Source organism: Oryx dammah, unplaced genomic scaffold (assembly GCF_014754425.2).
Source record: "Oryx dammah isolate SB20612 unplaced genomic scaffold, SCBI_Odam_1.1 HiC_scaffold_15, whole genome shotgun sequence".
NCBI lineage: Eukaryota > Metazoa > Chordata > Mammalia > Artiodactyla > Bovidae > Oryx > Oryx dammah.
Genome location: NW_024070199.1, coordinates 4,710,746 through 4,726,825, shown reverse-complemented (window position 1 = coordinate 4,726,825; position 16,080 = coordinate 4,710,746). Strand labels below are relative to the sequence as shown.

General features: G+C 40.1%; 1 protein-coding gene across 2 annotated transcripts; it reads right to left on the bottom strand.

The window, feature by feature from the left end:
- Positions 1 to 5,361: 5,361 nt before the first annotated feature.
- LOC120874815 (tripartite motif-containing protein 77-like) lies at positions 5,362 to 14,748 on the bottom strand. Of its 2 annotated transcripts, XM_040256513.1 has the most exons (6): positions 14,338 to 14,748; positions 13,016 to 13,111; positions 9,553 to 9,783; positions 7,958 to 7,980; positions 7,151 to 7,248; positions 5,362 to 5,855 (listed from the first exon to the last, which is right to left on the bottom strand). In XM_040256513.1, the coding sequence occupies exons 1-6, from the start codon at positions 14,746 to 14,748 to the stop codon at positions 5,362 to 5,364; spliced, it is 1,353 nt and encodes a 450-aa protein (XP_040112447.1). The 2 variants fall into 2 exon arrangements, with proteins under 2 accessions (XP_040112447.1, XP_040112448.1); XM_040256514.1 differs by lacking the exon at positions 9,553 to 9,783.
- Between the last annotated feature and the right edge of the window lie 1,332 nt (positions 14,749 to 16,080).

Here is a 16,080-nt window from a genome sequence, read left to right as displayed (position 1 = left end):
TCCCAACCCAGGGATTAGATGCTTTACCATCTGAGCCACCAGGGAAGTCTTCCTAAAGGAAATCAACCCTGAATGTTCATTGAAAGAACTGATGCTGAAGCTGAAGCACCAGTGCTTTGGCCACCTGATGCGGAGAACTGACTCCTTAAAAAAGACCCTGTTGCTGGGAAAGATCGAAGGCAGGAGGAGAAGGGGACGACAGTGGATGAGATGGTTGGATGGCATCGCTGACTCAATGGACATGAGTTTAAGCAAGCTCTGGGAATTAGTTATGGACAAGGAAGCCTGTCGTGGTACAGTCCATGGGGTCGCAGAGTCAGAACTGAACTGTACTGAAATGTATTTTACAAAATAAAATGTTAAAAGGATTTGTTTTCTGGTGTTGTCTGTCAGGAATGAGATTTACATCACAGTGGGGAGGAGTTCCTGATTATAGTTTCAAAGAACTTTAGAATAATCCCTTCTCCTCAATGTTTTGTTTTTAAATACAAAGGTGTCAATAATAAAGATAGAAGGGCAAATTTTAAAATGTAGCTATACTCATATAAGAAGACTTTAGTTGAAATCTAACCCACTTTTACAAAAATTAATCCTATTAATTCATATATTTGGAAGCTGATTTTTAATAACAAATTCTATTTAAGATAAAGGACATCAAAGGAAACCACTTAGTTTGTGACTATATCTTGTGTATGCACTTTCCTGCATTTTAATCAATGGGTTGCAATAAAGGCATTTAAAAAAAATTTTTTAAGTGTTACTTTTATTTATTTATTTTATTTTGGCTGTGCTGAGTCTTGTAGCACACTGGAACTTCAATATTAGTTGTGGTATATAGGATCTAGTTCCCTGACCAGGCCCTCTGCATTGGGAGTGAGGAGTCTTAGCCACTGGACCACCAGAGGAGGCAGAGGAGGCCTTAAAGCATTTTCTAGATCATGGGTGAGGGCAGAAGAAGTACAGATCAGTGGCACTGTGTACATTGCTTCATTTTAACAGCTGTGTGTTTTTTTCTTAAATCTTTGATTATCTCTTATAAAGATGTTGTTTTATTGACCATTACATCCTCAAGCTGGTAGACTGTCCCTTGAACTGTCAACTTGCCAGAAAATACTTGTTGATTGAATTAACATAGTTGCTTAGAAAACAACATGTTGCTTGTATTTTGTCTGATCTAGGAGACTTGATGACTTGCGGATTTTAATTTGGGTCAAAAGTGATTTCTTACTCCCACACTTCTCAGCAGGGTGATTTTGAACAAGAAATCCTGCTTGGATGGTTGTGACACTTAAATGAAATAATGGAGGTAGAAAAGTTTAGTTAACTACTCTTTGTTAAACCAGTCCCTGGCTGGTACTATTATTGTTTGATTTTTCAGACCAAATAGGACTCACCACCTGGAGCTATAGGATGAATCAAACTGTGGAAGTCCAAGCTATTTGGAGGAAACTAACACCAACAACAAAACCGTATTTTTGTTTTGTTTTGTTTTGTTTTTTTTATACAGGAAGAAAACTGTTGGAGAGGGGGATGACTCTTAGTTAGGAAACCTTTATAAATAATTCAAAATCTGACTTTGACTGAAATATTCTGTTTTTGACACAGTAAAAAGAAATAATCAGTCACAATACCAAGCTGTTTAACAATGTGAGAAATTTGAGATGTGGACATGGCTAGCAATATCTTTGAATTCTGAAAGACCTAAACAGTTTTTTTTATATGGTCTACTATATTGTTAATTGGTTACTACTGTATTACTGAATTGATGCCTTCCAACTGTGGTGCTGGAGAAGACTCCTGAGAGTCCCTTGGACAGCAAGGAGATCAAACCAGTCAATCTTAAAAGATATTAACCCTGAATACTTGTTGGAAGTACTGATGCTGAAGCTCCAGTATTTTGGTCATCTGATGCAAATAGGCGACTCATTGGAAAAGTCCCTGACGCTGGGGGAAATTGAGGGCAGAAGGAGAAGAGGGCGTCAGAGCATGAGATGGCTGGACGGCATCACCGATGAATGATCACGAACTTGGACAAACTCCGGAAGACGGTGGGGGACCGGGGCCTGGCGTGCTGCCGTCCATGGAGTCGCAGAGAGTCCCAAATGACTGGGCCCCTGAACAACTGTATTGCTAAAGAAAAATTCCCCCTCCTTTTTAAATTGAAGAATAGGTGGTTTGAGGCTTCCCTGGTGACTCAGATGGTAAAGAATCTGCCTGCAATGCAGGAGACCTGGGTTGGATCCCTGGGTCGAGAAGATCCCGTGGAGAAAGGAACGACTAACCCGTCCAATACTCTTGCCTGGAGAATCCCGAGGCAAGGCGGGACTCGGCCGAGCGCAGTAGACCGAGCCGGCGCGGCGGGGACCTCGCGGCGCCGAGAATCAGAGCTCGGCTGCAGCGCTTCCCGAGCCCCGGGGCGGCGCGACCCTCCTCTCCGGGAGGAGTGGCAGCCCTGAGAGCGGAGAGGCGGGTGGCCCAGGCTGCCCCGCCTCCTAAAGGGAACTGAGGCCCGCGGGGGTCGCGGGGAGCCGGGAGGCCTACCCATCCAGGGCCCGGAGGGAAACTTCCCAGCAGGTACAAAGAAAAAAGATTAAAAAAAAAAACAACTTTCTGCCACACTTTTCTTTTTGCAGAAACATCTTTTCCCGGTTCTTTGACGAAGGAGCGGGCGTTTGTGTGTGACCTTTTGCTGCTTGCTCAAGCCCTGCAGACCAGAGAGCTGTCTCCCTTCCTTTCAGTCAATGCCGGGAAAGAGAAGCAGAAAAACAAGGCCACAAAATCCAACTCATTGCGGGTAATGATTCCAGTTTTAACTTCTCTCCTCATTTCACTTTCCACTTTTCATTTTTCGCAGTCCTCACATAGTTACTGTTTATAGCCGATTCTGAGTTTTCAGTTATCGGTGCGTGAGACATACTATTGACAGTTTATCCCATTTTGGCCGGTGTCAGAATCTTTCTAAAAAGTTTAGGTATGCAACAATTTTTGGATCCCTTCCAAAAACAAGGGCATTATTGTGCGTGTGTGCTAAGTCACTTCAGTCGTGTCCAACTCTTTGGGACTCTATAGTCTGTCGCCCGCTAGGCTCCTCTGTCCCTGGGATTGCGCCCTCCTCCAGGGATGGAACCGTCATCTCGTTTCTCCTGCCCTGGCACGCGGTTTCTTTAGCACTAGCGCCACCTGCCCGCAAAGGTCGGTCTAGTCAGGGCTATGGTTTTTCCAGTAGTCACGTATGGATGTGACAGTTTTACCATAAAGAAAGCTGAGCGCCCAAGAAATGCTGCTTTTGAACTGTGGTGTTGGAGAAGACTCTTCAGAGTCCCTGGGACTGCAAGGAGATCCAACCAGTCCATCTCAGTCCTGAATATTCATTGGAAAGACTGATGTTGAAGCTGAAACTCCAATACTTTGGCCATCTGGTGCAAAGAACTGACTCACTGGGAAAGACCCTGATGCTGGGAAAGATTGAAGGCAGGAGGAGAAGGGGACAACAGAGGATGAGATGGTTGGATGGCATCACCGACTTGATGGACATGATTTTGAGTAAACTCCGGGAGTTGGTGATGGACAGGGAGGCCTGGTGTGCTGCGGTTCGTGGGGTTGCAAAAAGTCGGACAGGACTGAGCGACTGAACTGAGTGCCACCTAGGCATTATTAGATTGCTTTAAATAATCCCTAAGCAAATACCTGAAACTCTAATTAAAATTTGTTTTTCACTACAACTTCATAGAAATACATTTATTCCCAAGAGTATTCCCTAAACCACTTTCTCTGTAAAGAGAGTGAACAAAAGATGCAGAGATGGAAGAAAGGAGAGTGGGAAGAGAAATATTTATAAGTATATATATGGGCTTCCCTGGTGGCTCAGCCAGTAAAGAATCTGCCTGCCATCCAGGAGACCCCAGTTCTGTCCCTGGGTTGGGAAGATCCCCAGGAGAAGGAAATGGTTACCCACTCCAGTATTCTTGTCTGGAGAATTCCATGGACAGAGGTTACAGTACATGGGGTCAGAAAGAGTTGGATACAACTGACAGAATCAGAGTAAGACTATAGAGTGACTAACACTTTCATACTTCACTTTATATATATATATAAATATATGAAAATAGAAGAAAAAAGGAAAATATTATTTATGATGAGATCTCTTAGAATCTACTCTTTTAACAGCTTTCTTATCTATCATACAACAGTGTTAACTAGAGTCGTTATGTTGGGCAATACATCCCCAAAGAGATGAATTTCAATGTCTGATTATTTTGCAAAGTTTTAATCTCTAAGTCAGTAACACTGTTTGAAATGAAATTTGTTGACAGCTTGGATGTTTTGAATATGTGAGAAATAAAGTTCATTGTCCATCCTTGAAAATATATATTCAGAGTATTTTCACTCTGTGTATCTTCCTTAAAAATACTGCAGATTCCAAGCAGCTAAGCCATGTTATCTGTACTACTATCACTCTGGTAAAAATATGTGTGCATTCCTGAAAATCTGTTCATCATTGAGAACTACTAAGAGCAACACTGAGGGAATCAAATCATATACAATCTATATCTCGCCCACTAAACTGAATTTCTGAGCCACAAACCTGAACAATAACTTAATTCACTTCTTTAATGTTTCTCATCACTTCTTAAGCTGCTGACTGTGTCTACACAATAGTGAATGTTTTTTGGTTATATAGCTGTTGCTTTTAATGTTTTTCCTACATATTCGTTTGTTCAAATATTTTTCGGATATGTTTCATATCCTTAACCTAGTGTTTCGTCCCTGGAATGTGGTTATGAAAAGAACGAACACTGGCCTTCCTTTTTTGCAGTCTGAAAACTACAAAAGAAGATCCAAAATCTACTGTGAGCTTTGCAAAGGGAAAGAATAAGCTGTTCTTGAGGTCATCTTATAATTGATCTACTCTACTTCAGGAAACCGAGGATTAAAGGGGGGATAGAATTTAGCCAGATGAGTGGAAGGAGAGGAAAATTCTATGCTGCCCTTGAGTTTTGACAAGGATTCTCTGGAAGAAGAATCCTCTGTGCTTGCATTCATGCATTTAACTGGGTTTCCACACCCACGTGTTCTTTCATCTCTAGTAAATTCAGATTGCAGATGAAAAGTGCCTATATCCTACCCAATAAAATAAAAGTGATTGCTTTTATTTAAATAAAATATAAAAGACAAATGGACGTCATTAACATTACCACCACTTTAAAAAATAATGCAGCCATTATAAGTCCTAAAGGTAAAATGAAGTTAAACGCGGTGAAGTTATAATTGATTTTCCCCATTCTAGAAGTCACCAGGATAGGAGCCCCCTCAGCTACTAGAATTCCCAAAACCTTGGTTAGGTTTGCGACCTGTTCCTGATCATTTGGGTCCACACCAAATGAAAGGTCTGAGAGGGAAAGAGAAAGATTGTGAGAGGAAATTACAAATGAGGGAACCTCTGGCAACATTAATAAAGCTTATCATACCACATTCATAATCTAGAAACACCCCTATGTAGCCCTGGGGTCTTTGAATATAGTGGGGTAAGAATGGGAAGGTAGAAAAGAGACGGAAATGGCCATCCTTACTGACACATAGAAGTAGAAAAATGTCCTCAGAGTTAAGCAGCATATCATTCCTGCTTGTCCAGGACTCCTTGCAGAGCCCTATAACCCAATCACAGGAGTTTCCCACGTTCACCTCCCAGTAGTGTTTGCCAGCAGTGAAGGTCTGAGCACCCCATGTAGGAGTGTTCTCTGGACGTGCTGGGTCCCAAGGCACATCTCGATGGACAGGACTGCATTGCAGACGTCTCAGGGCTTCAATCAGAGGCACGCAACAGTTTCTTATTTTCCCATCCAACGTAATATACACTTCAGTAAAACGAAAGCAATGAAGTCAGAGAACAGCGGTTTCAAGTTGTGAGGAACATATAACTTCAGTGGTGTTGTGGCAAATGTTTAGCAACCAACTCTCTGAAACGAAGCAAAACTGATTTGTTTTATTTGCTGGGAATATTTCAACCCACCATGACCAATTTCAAGGCGCCAGTCCTTTAATAATTGCTCCTAAAATTCTGGAACTTGTAACAATTAGCTCCCATAAGTGTGGCAGTACTGGCTAGTTCCAGAATACCCTCTAATCACAGATGTTAGACACCCTGTGTTACCACCCCCTTTTATACAGAGTGTGTCGCTGGAAATACATAGAAAGAACAGGAAGGGCTTCTTCTCTATCTAAAGAGCCAGAAAATCTCTAATTATACAACTGGAGGAAGGAAAACTTGGAGAATACATAAAGATATAGGATGCCAGACTCTGGCTTATTTTCACTACCTCACCAAAAAATTTGGGACTCCATTCATAGATGTCAAGAAAATAACAAAATGGCCCTAAGTCATCTTATTAATCAATCATCACAAAATAAAAAATAATCATAATAAATATATATTGTATTGTTTATGACATTGTTTTTTCTAGTCCTAAATGGGGATCGCATTGCCTAGGATATAAGGGCTTAACATTTAAGGACGTAAAAATAAAATAAACCAAATATCTATGTGTGCTCTTTTTTTGCAGTGATTTCTCTCAGAATTTCTAATGGAGTTGCTGCTAAATCAGAATCCAACTCATCCCATCTCAGTCCAGCTTCTCCTTTGTGCTGGGCTTACCTGCAGTTGCATTTGTCTCAGGGAGTCCTCTACACAATGAATTATGGATTGCTTTCAAGCTCTTTGAAAGTCTTGTGATTTTTCACATACAATCATTACTTTTAATATTCAGGTAAACATTTAAATAACAGCATTAAGGTGATTTTAAGAATCTCAATATCCACATATAATCTAAATACCCACAGCTAACTACAAGATGAAATACACTGAATGGATATGCATTTTTATAAGTCAAAGTGTTCTTTTTATTATTATTATTTTAACTCACTGCAAGTAGCTATATAAAAAACTATGTGTCATATTTGATTATTTTTGACAGGCTTCAGTTAACTTTTCTGACTGACAATTAGCAATAAAATAAATGTTATAAGGGTTTGCATATGTACCTGCTCCCCTGTTCTCTACAAAGAACAGACAGAGCGGTAAAGAGATATCATTAATGTGTTATCTACTCATGTAGGAAATGTGATTGCCTTCACGCAGAGTGCTGCCTCTCACCTCGAAAGCTGTTAAGCCTGTCCAGCATCCCAGTGATGGTCCATGTACTGAGCTGTGGGTCCAAAGGCTGGGGAATGTACAGCTGCATTAACTGACTCCTGTAAAGAGAAAGGCCCACTTACTAATAGGTCTAAAGGTGTCATTAGCAACCCACTGATGATGCTTCAACAGAATCCTCATAATTACCTTTAAAGGGTATGAATTTAACTGCTCAGATGGAGGAACACTGCAGTTGCTATATTTTACAATCTACTTCCTTGCTCTTGGCATATCAAACCTAATAGAATGTGATGCCTCAATCAAAACTGTGTCTGTTTCCTTCCTTCTAGCTTCCCTAGGGGATCCACAGAGCAATTCTCATCTAATTCCTGAAATCTAATAGGCAGAAAATTGTTGGAACTTGCCATTTAACACATATGAAATGTCATCACTACTGTATGTTCTTTCTTAATGAATTCTACCTCACTCCTTTTCTCACATCCTTCTACCTACTGCTTCTCTGAGCTTATCTGCCTTTCCCATGGATGACCAGGAATAATCCTTGGATAACTAGGATTTGGAAATTATGGGCAGGAAAAATTGTCATCTCTTTGCAACTTCTACAGAAAGTCTTGCAATAGAAACTGCGCTTCTCTCCACCATACGGTCACCAAAGGGTAGACTATATAAATTCTGGCAGACTATTAGAGAAAGAAGGAATAAATACAGAGAGAAAGTAACTTCTCATTGAAAGGGAGGGTTCATCTTAGCAGAAATAGCCTGATCACTGTCACAATTATCATGATTTAAATAGAAGAGCAAACTTACCTTTTCATTGTGTCTTCCACACCCTGTAAAGAAAAAGAGAGGAAGGCTTAGTTTTCAGCACAAACACTCCTGGTAAGTCTAGTTTCAGGATATGAGATTATGCTGGAAAATTCATTATTTCCAGTTTCCTTCCTTGGATAAAATCACTTGTCATTTCCCTTCTCCTTATAAATATGAAATCCAGTCTCACATTTACATACAATTGACAAGATCATAATCTTGATAAAATTGAAAGTCAAATTGTTCTTAGGATGCATGAATGACTCTTCTTTGTCCTGATATACAAAGTATTCACAGGGGTTTCTCCAAAGTTCTTTGGTATGTGGACTCCAAATCTGCTGCTGCTGCTGCTGCTAAGTCGCTTCAGTCGTGTCTGACTCTGTGTGACCCTATAGATGGCAGCCTACTAGGCTCCTCTGTCCCTGGGATTCTCCAGGCAAGAATACTGGAGTGGGTTGCCATTTCCTTCTCCAATGCATGAAAGTGAAAAGTGAAAGTGAAGTCACTCAGTCATGCCTGACTCTTAGCGACCCCATGGACTACAGCCTACCAGGCTCCTCCATCCATGGGATTTTCCAGGCAAGAGTACTGGAGTGGGGTGCCATTGCCTTCTCCGAATCTAGAACTTCACAATAGAAAGGATGAATGCATCCTATGGTTACACAGGTTACACATATTACACATATTATCTAGTACAAATATAAAATTAATATCTGTTCAACACAGTCATCCCTCATTATATGAGGGGAATTCATTCTAAGATCCCTCTTAGATACTATAATCCATCGGGTGATCAAATTCCTATATACAATGTCACAGTATATCCATATAATGTATAGACATTTTCCTGTATACTTTAAGCATCTCTAGATTACTTAAAGGCTTCCCAGGTGGCTCAGTGGTAAAAAGTGCACCTGGAGACAAGGGTTAGATCTCTGAGTTGAAGATCCCCTGGGGAAGGAAGTGGGAAGCCTGGCGTGCTGCCATCCACAGGGTTGCAAAGAGTTGGATACAACTTAACAACTGAACAATGAACAACCAGTATTCTTGCCTGAAAAGTCCCATGGACAGAGAAGCCTGGCAGGCTATAGGTCATGGGGTCGCAAAGAGTTGGACACGACTTAGTGACTAAATAACAAGATTACTTATAAGATCTAATATAATGTAAACGCTATGTAATCATTGTCAGCATTAGCAAATTCAAATTTTTCTTTTTTGAAATTTCTGAATTTTCTTAAAAAATATTTTCCGTTGATGGTTTGTTGAGTCCCCAGATGCAAAACCTGTAGAGAGTTGGAAGGGCAACTGTACAGTAGAAGGATATAAGAAGGTTTGGGAGATTTTTTTTTTTTTTCTGGTTCTGTTACTTGAATCTTTCCACATAGTCCTCCTTCTTCTATAGAAGGCAAAACTGATGTTTTGTCTCCAGGTTATACAGGAGGAACAAAACCTGCCATCACAGAAGTAGAAGAGTCAGAATCTGGACTTTGGAGTCAGAAAAATAAAGGAAGTCAAAGAGGATATAATGTCAAATGATACAAGTGTTTTCCACGTGGATTGGTATTCTGCAGCCAACATCCTTCCTTAGTCCTTACCTGGAGCATGTCCACATCTGCTTTAAGGCACATTTCCTTCAGTTCCACATATATTTTTCTCAGGAGTTTCCCCATATGAATCATTCTGGCTACATTTCTATTGAGTCGCTGAAAAATAACTGTGCCTTCAATTGCCAACATCTCTAAATGTTTTTGCTTTTCTTCCTGGAGATACTGACACACTTTAGGGTATTCAGCTCGTATCATCACCAGTCGTAGATTTATAAAACCCTGCGGTGACATTGGATTAATTAGATCATGTATTTGGATGGTTTTATTTTTCCCTTATCATCTGTTGTCTCAGTTCAGTTCAGCTCAGTTCAGTCGCTCAGTCATGTCCGACTCTTTGTGACCCCATGAATCGCAGCATGCCAGGCCTCCCTGTCCATCACCATCTCCCGGAGTTCACTCAGACTCACATCCATCAAGTCAGTGATGCCATCCAGCCAGCTCATCCTCTGTCATCCCTTTTCCTCCTGCCCCCAATCCCTCCCAGCATCAGAGTCTTTTCCAATGAGTCAACTCTTTGCATGAGGTGGCCAAAGTACTGGAGTTTCAGCTTTAGCATCATTCCTTCCAAAGAAACCCCAGGGCTGATCTCCTTCAGAATGAACTGGTTGGATCTCCTTGCAGTCCAAGGGACTCTCAAGTCTTCTCCAACACCACAGTTCAAAAGCATCAATTCTTCGGCGCTCAGCCTTCTTGTGTTATATATAGAATGCTTGTCTTAGTTCATTTCAACTACTATAACAAAAGTACTAAAGACTGAGTGCTTATTAATAACAGACATTTACTTCTCACTGTACAATAAGGTAAGAAATATAAGATTAGTGCCAGTAGGTTTGGTGTACAGTGAGAGCCCACCTCTTAAATAGGCATCTTTTTTTTTTTTTTTTTTTTTTGCTTAATAATAATTAAAATACACTCCACTTTACAAAGCACATTCACATACTTGGTTTTCATTTTTTACCATATGCATGTATTTTTTTGTTGAAGTATTATCGATTTTCAATATTGTGTTAGTTTCAGATATACTGTAAAGTGATTCAGTTATCCATATACATGTGTATAGCTAATTCTTTTTTCCAATTCTTTTTCACTATAGATTATTACAAGATATTGACTATAGTTCCCTGCTGAGTGCTGAAGAGTTGATGCTTTTGAATTGTGGTGTTGGAGAAGACTCTTGAGAGTCCCTTGGACAACAAGGAGATCCAACCAGTCAATCCTGAAGGAAATCAGCCCCAAATATTCATTAGAAGGGCTGATGCTGAAGCTCCAATAATTTGGTCATCTGATACAAATAGCCAACTCATTAGAAAAGATCCTGATGCTGGGAAAGATTGAAGGTGGAAGGAGAAAGTGACAACAGAGGATGAGATGGATGTGAGTTTGAGCAAGTTCTGGGAGTTGGTGATGGACAGGGAAGCCTGGCGTGCTGCAGTCTGTGAGGTTGCAAAGAGTTGGACACAACTGAGCAACTGAACTGAACTGATAGTTCCCTGTGCTATAAAGTAGGTCCTTGTTTATCTATTTTTATGTAGAATAGTGTATAAATGTTAATCCCAAACTCCTAATTTATCCGTCCCCTCACTTTCCCCTTTGATAACCATAGGCTTGTTTCCTGTGACTATTGGCCTATTTCTGGTCTGTAAATAAGTGTAATTGTATCATTCTTTCAGATTCCACATGTAAGTGATATCATATGATATTTGCCTTTCTCTGATTTACTTCCCTTAGTATGATAATCTCTAGGTCAATTCATGCTACTGCAAAGGGCATTATTTCCTTCTTTTTCATGGCTGAGCAGTATTTCATTGTATAAATATACTACATTTTCTTCATCAACTCATCTGTCAACGAATATTTAGGTTTCTTCAATGCCTTGGCTAGATAGCCATCCTCTGGTTGTGTCCTCACATGGCAGAAGGGGCAAGTCTCTACTAAGCTTTTTTTTTTTTTTTTTTTTTTTAGGGCTTCTTTTATAAGAATCCCATTAATAAAGATTCTTTCCTAATGACCTAATCACTTCCCAAAGGCCAAACCTCCTAACACTATCATTTTGGGGGTTAGAATTTCAACATTTGAATTGAGGGGGACTCAAATTTTCAGAACATAGCTTCTGTCTTCTGTGCTCCAGAAGGCTGTGTTCTCAGAGAGCTTCTGGCTCACTCCCTTTGATCTTTTAGATCTCTGCCCAGATGTAACCTTCATGATGGGTATTCTCTGGCCAGCATACATCCCCAAAACCTGTACTATTTCTATATATCCCTGCTTTAATTTTCTTCCAAGAACTTTACAAATGTGATGTATTATAAATGTTATTCTTCTTTATTTGTTATATGACTTCTCTTACAAGATTATATCCTCCTGAAGTCATTGATTTGTTTCTTTTTGTCCATTTCCATATCTCTCTGTGGACCTAGAACAGTGAGCAACATATCGCATGCCCTCCTATGAAAGAATGGTTCATTAGGAAGGCCATCCTAAATGATCAGGGTAATTTTGTTGTTGTCCTCCAGTATTTGGTGGCTCAGAAGGTAAAGCGTCTGCTCGCAATGCAGCAGACCTGGGTTCGATCCCTGGGTCAGGAAGATTCCCTGGAGAAAGAAATGCAACCCACTCCAGTACTCTTGCCTAGAAAATTCCATGGATGGAGGAGCCTGGTGGGCTACAGTCCATGGCGTCCCAATGAGTCGGACACGACTGAGTGACTTCTCTTCACTCACTATGTACAGATTTCTCTTTAATGAAATATTCTGTAATATAGCCCGCTGATATATCTTCTTTAGAAGTGATTGAGTTCTTTGAAAATGAAAATGTAGTTCAACTTCTTTAGTTTCAGGTTCTCCATTCATAAATGTGAACCAATGAATAATAAAACCCCAAATTCTTAGCTAGGCATCTTGCCATGGCTATTAATTACATTGCCAGCCATATCTCTCACTACCTGCCTCATACTCTATGTACTAATTAATAGGTGCTATCTACATGCCCCAGATAATTCCATGATTTTTTCTCATATTTAGCTTTCTTGTCCCTTAGATCTCTGTGTTATGAATTTACAGGTTCTGCTAAAACATTAGCTTCAGGATGATTTTTATTTGTTTGAGAAGCTTAACATTCAAAGTTTATCAAACTCCTACAGAACTGTTTTTTTACCTCCATCTGAGTGACCATTGCATTTTGTTTTGTGATACTACATTTTCTTGTCTCTGCTGAAGTATTAGTGGTAGATATTGCTTTATTAAGAAAATCAGGAAAAATCTTTTAGTTACCTATTGGGATCATTCAACATGAAATCCTACACTGAAGGTCATGTTTTTCCATATGCAGCTCTCTTTGATCACCCTCTCAGGGGACATTATGATTTAATTCAAGTTCTTCCACTGTAAACTTAAAGTTACCAGGATATTTGTTCCAAACTGGCTCCAAGGGATTCAGGGATTCAGGAGTGGCTTACCTCCCATGCTCTGAATGTGTTGGTCACTTTTTTTATATTTCGTTGATTTTCCTGTTTCTTTTTCCAAATAGACTTCATTTGCATCAGAAGGTGCTCCTGCAAAATAACTATAATTTGTAGCACTAGAAAAGCAAAGTTAGTACATTTCAGATATTTAAAAGAAGATATAAGGGGATGAACATGGGACAAACAGTAAAGAAAGCAGAGATGTCAGTGATTTTCCTTTGGAATACTAACTCCTAAATCTGGGGAGATCAACCAAAGATGGAATGTCTAAATTTGAAAAAATATAATCCATTATCTGAGGAATTTAGCATTGAATTTATAATAACCTGGTCACTTTTCAGAAGTGAATCTTGCTTTTGTTTCTGTTTTTTTTCATGTTATGCATTTTTTTAAGTCAACATGAACAAATTCCTAGAAAGACACAAATTACCAAAATTAACTCAAGAAGAAATGGAAAATGTGAACAGGCCTGTATGTAAAAGAGATTGAATCGATAATGAAAAAATTTCCAACAACGAGAAGCCCAGAACCAGATGGTTTCACTGATGAAATGCACCAATCATTTAAAGAAGAATCAATACTAATCTTTCTCCAACTCTTCTAAAATAATAGGAGAGGAAGGAATACCTTTTAATTCGTTCTATGAGGTCTCTTGCTTTATATTTAATTGTGAAATATTAGCCCTCAGTTCTCCTGTGGCAATGTTAGAAAATATTGGCCAGTGTTTCTAAATCTGCAATAATGAGAACAGGACCATTATAATCGTGTTTGTAGTAGCCAATGATTCTTACTGAAACTAGATATCTATCTACCACATTGTGGGCATGCTTAGTGGCTGAGTTGTATCTGACTCTTTGTGACCCCATGGACTGCAGCCCACCAGGTTCCTCTGTCCATGGGAATCTCTAGGCAAGAATATTAGATTGGGCAGCTATTCCCTTCTCCAAGGGATCTTCCTTACCCAGGGACCAACCCCAGGTCTCCTGTATTGCAGCAGATTCTTAACTGTCTGAGCCACCAGGGAAGCCCATCTACCACATTACTTCTGAAATACTGGCATCCTAATCCCCATCAATTTCATCATCATTCCTCTCTTTCAGCTCAACAGAATTTAAACATCAGGAAAGCAAGGATGGTACCTAGTTTCTTCACTGCTTTATCTCTAGATTTCAGAATAGTGCCTGGCACATGGTGTTCAGAAATTGTATTTGTTAATAGCATAAAATGATAATGGTTATTAACCAATGTAATTTCCTCAGTGCCTATCAGATACAGGGTCCTCCACATTTTAAAGTGCAGTCAGAGACATTACTTACCCTGTAGTGCTCTGCAACCTGCATTATTGAATAGTGTTCGTGAGTGGCATGCCCTGTGGAACGAGCGCAGAACAAACACAGCAGGCTCTTGTCAGCTTCACAGAAGTAGAGCTTTATCACTTGGTGTGTCCTACACATCTGCTTGGCAGAGCCAGGTAACTGGCAGATAACTGAGTTTCCAGTAGAACAAATATGTTTCTTAGCAAGAATAGTGCTTTTGAGGTCCATTTTTGGAGACACCGCCTTGCACACAGGACAGCAAGTAACTGTTGGGGCATCTTCCCACAAGAGACAGAGGCAGGGCGTACAGAATCGGTGCCCGCACCTAATGGTGGCAGGGTCTGTGAACATGTCCTTGCAGATGGAGCAGATGATCTCAGTGGGGAGACACTGTGTGGAAGCCAATGCCATGTTTCTAAGAAAACAAAAGGAAAGGACTTTCTTTACCCTTGGCATGTGAGCTGAGCTTAAGCTTTCTCTCGTTAATACACATATGTCCTATAGGAGGACAGCCCATGTTTTGAGGATGATGAAGAAAAGGGAGTCCTACAGACCAGTAAAATGCGTTATTATTTCCCACCATTGGCCTCCAGCACTACTTCTCAGTTTCCTATTAGAAATCCAGTATTATCTCTTTTTCAAAGACAAAGAAATCAGAGGTTCTGGGATCATTCATAGGCAGCTAGTCACATTGTGTCCAAAACTATCACAATTTTCTCCTTTTTTACTCTCTCTGATTGGTTGTTGTTGCTAAGTCGCTTCAGTCGTGTCCAACTCTGTGCGACCCCATAGACGGCAGCCCACCAGGCTCCCCCATCCCTGGGATTCTCCAGGCAAGAACACTGGAGTGGGTTGCCATTTCTAGCACAAGGTATTTGTTCCAATCCTGGCCAATGAAATAAGACACAAAAACTCCTAGGACAATTTTAGAAAAAATTTTCTTGTTCCAGAAGAGATGCACAGAATTAACAGATGGCTTTTTCTGTTTCTGGACATTTTCCAGATATAATGCCCACTTGCATAGCCATTTTGTGAACACAGAATTAGTTGGCCTGAGAAGAAAAGCCAATAGTCTAAGGATAACAAAAACATGGAAAGAAATGGTTTTTAACAATGGCATTGAACAATAGTTACCTAATTCTGAAGAAGCCAATTGTCAACTAAATTAACACAAATCTCTATACTTAAAATCCTAGCAGAAGAAAGTTTGTGTTTACCACCACATACGAAAAGAACTTTGCATGGTACCTACTGCCATATGTAATATATCGGGGGTTCAACAAAAATCATGCGGCATATCATAAGGCAAGAAAATTTTAGTCTAAATAGACAAAGCAATCACCAGAACCAGACTTAGATATAAAACAGATATTGGAACTATTAAGATAACTAAGATAGTAACGATGACCCTATATGCAAGACAGCAAAAAAGACGCAGATGTAAAGAACAGACTTTTGGACTCTGTGGGAGAAGGCAAGGGTGGGATGATTTGGGAGAATGGCATTGAAACATGTATATTATCATATGTGAAACAGATCGCCAGTCCAGGTTCTATGCATGAGACAGGGTGCTCAGGGCTGGTGCACTCGGATGACCCTGAGGGGTGGGATGAGGAGGGAGGTGGGAGGGGGGTTCACGATGGGGAACACATGTACACCCATGGCTGACTCATGTCAGTGTATGGCAAAAACCCTACAATATTGTAAAGTAATTAGCCTTCAGTTAAAATAAATAAAGTAATT

What these genes read in the sequence shown, in the direction of transcription:
- LOC120874815 (XM_040256513.1), bottom strand. Translation starts at nt 14,748, where the DNA reads ATGGCATTGGCTTCCACACAGTGTCTCCCCACTGAGATCATCTGCTCC. An exon ending in CAGATGTGGACATGCTCCAG is followed by an intron (nt 7,981 to 9,552) that starts GTAAGGACTAAG and finishes TTTTCTTTACAG; the next exon opens with GGTGTGGAAGACACAATGAA. An exon ending in CAGGCTTAACAGCTTTCGAG is followed by an intron (nt 5,856 to 7,150) that starts GTGAGAGGCAGC and finishes GTTTTACTGAAG; the next exon opens with TGTATATTACGTTGGATGGG.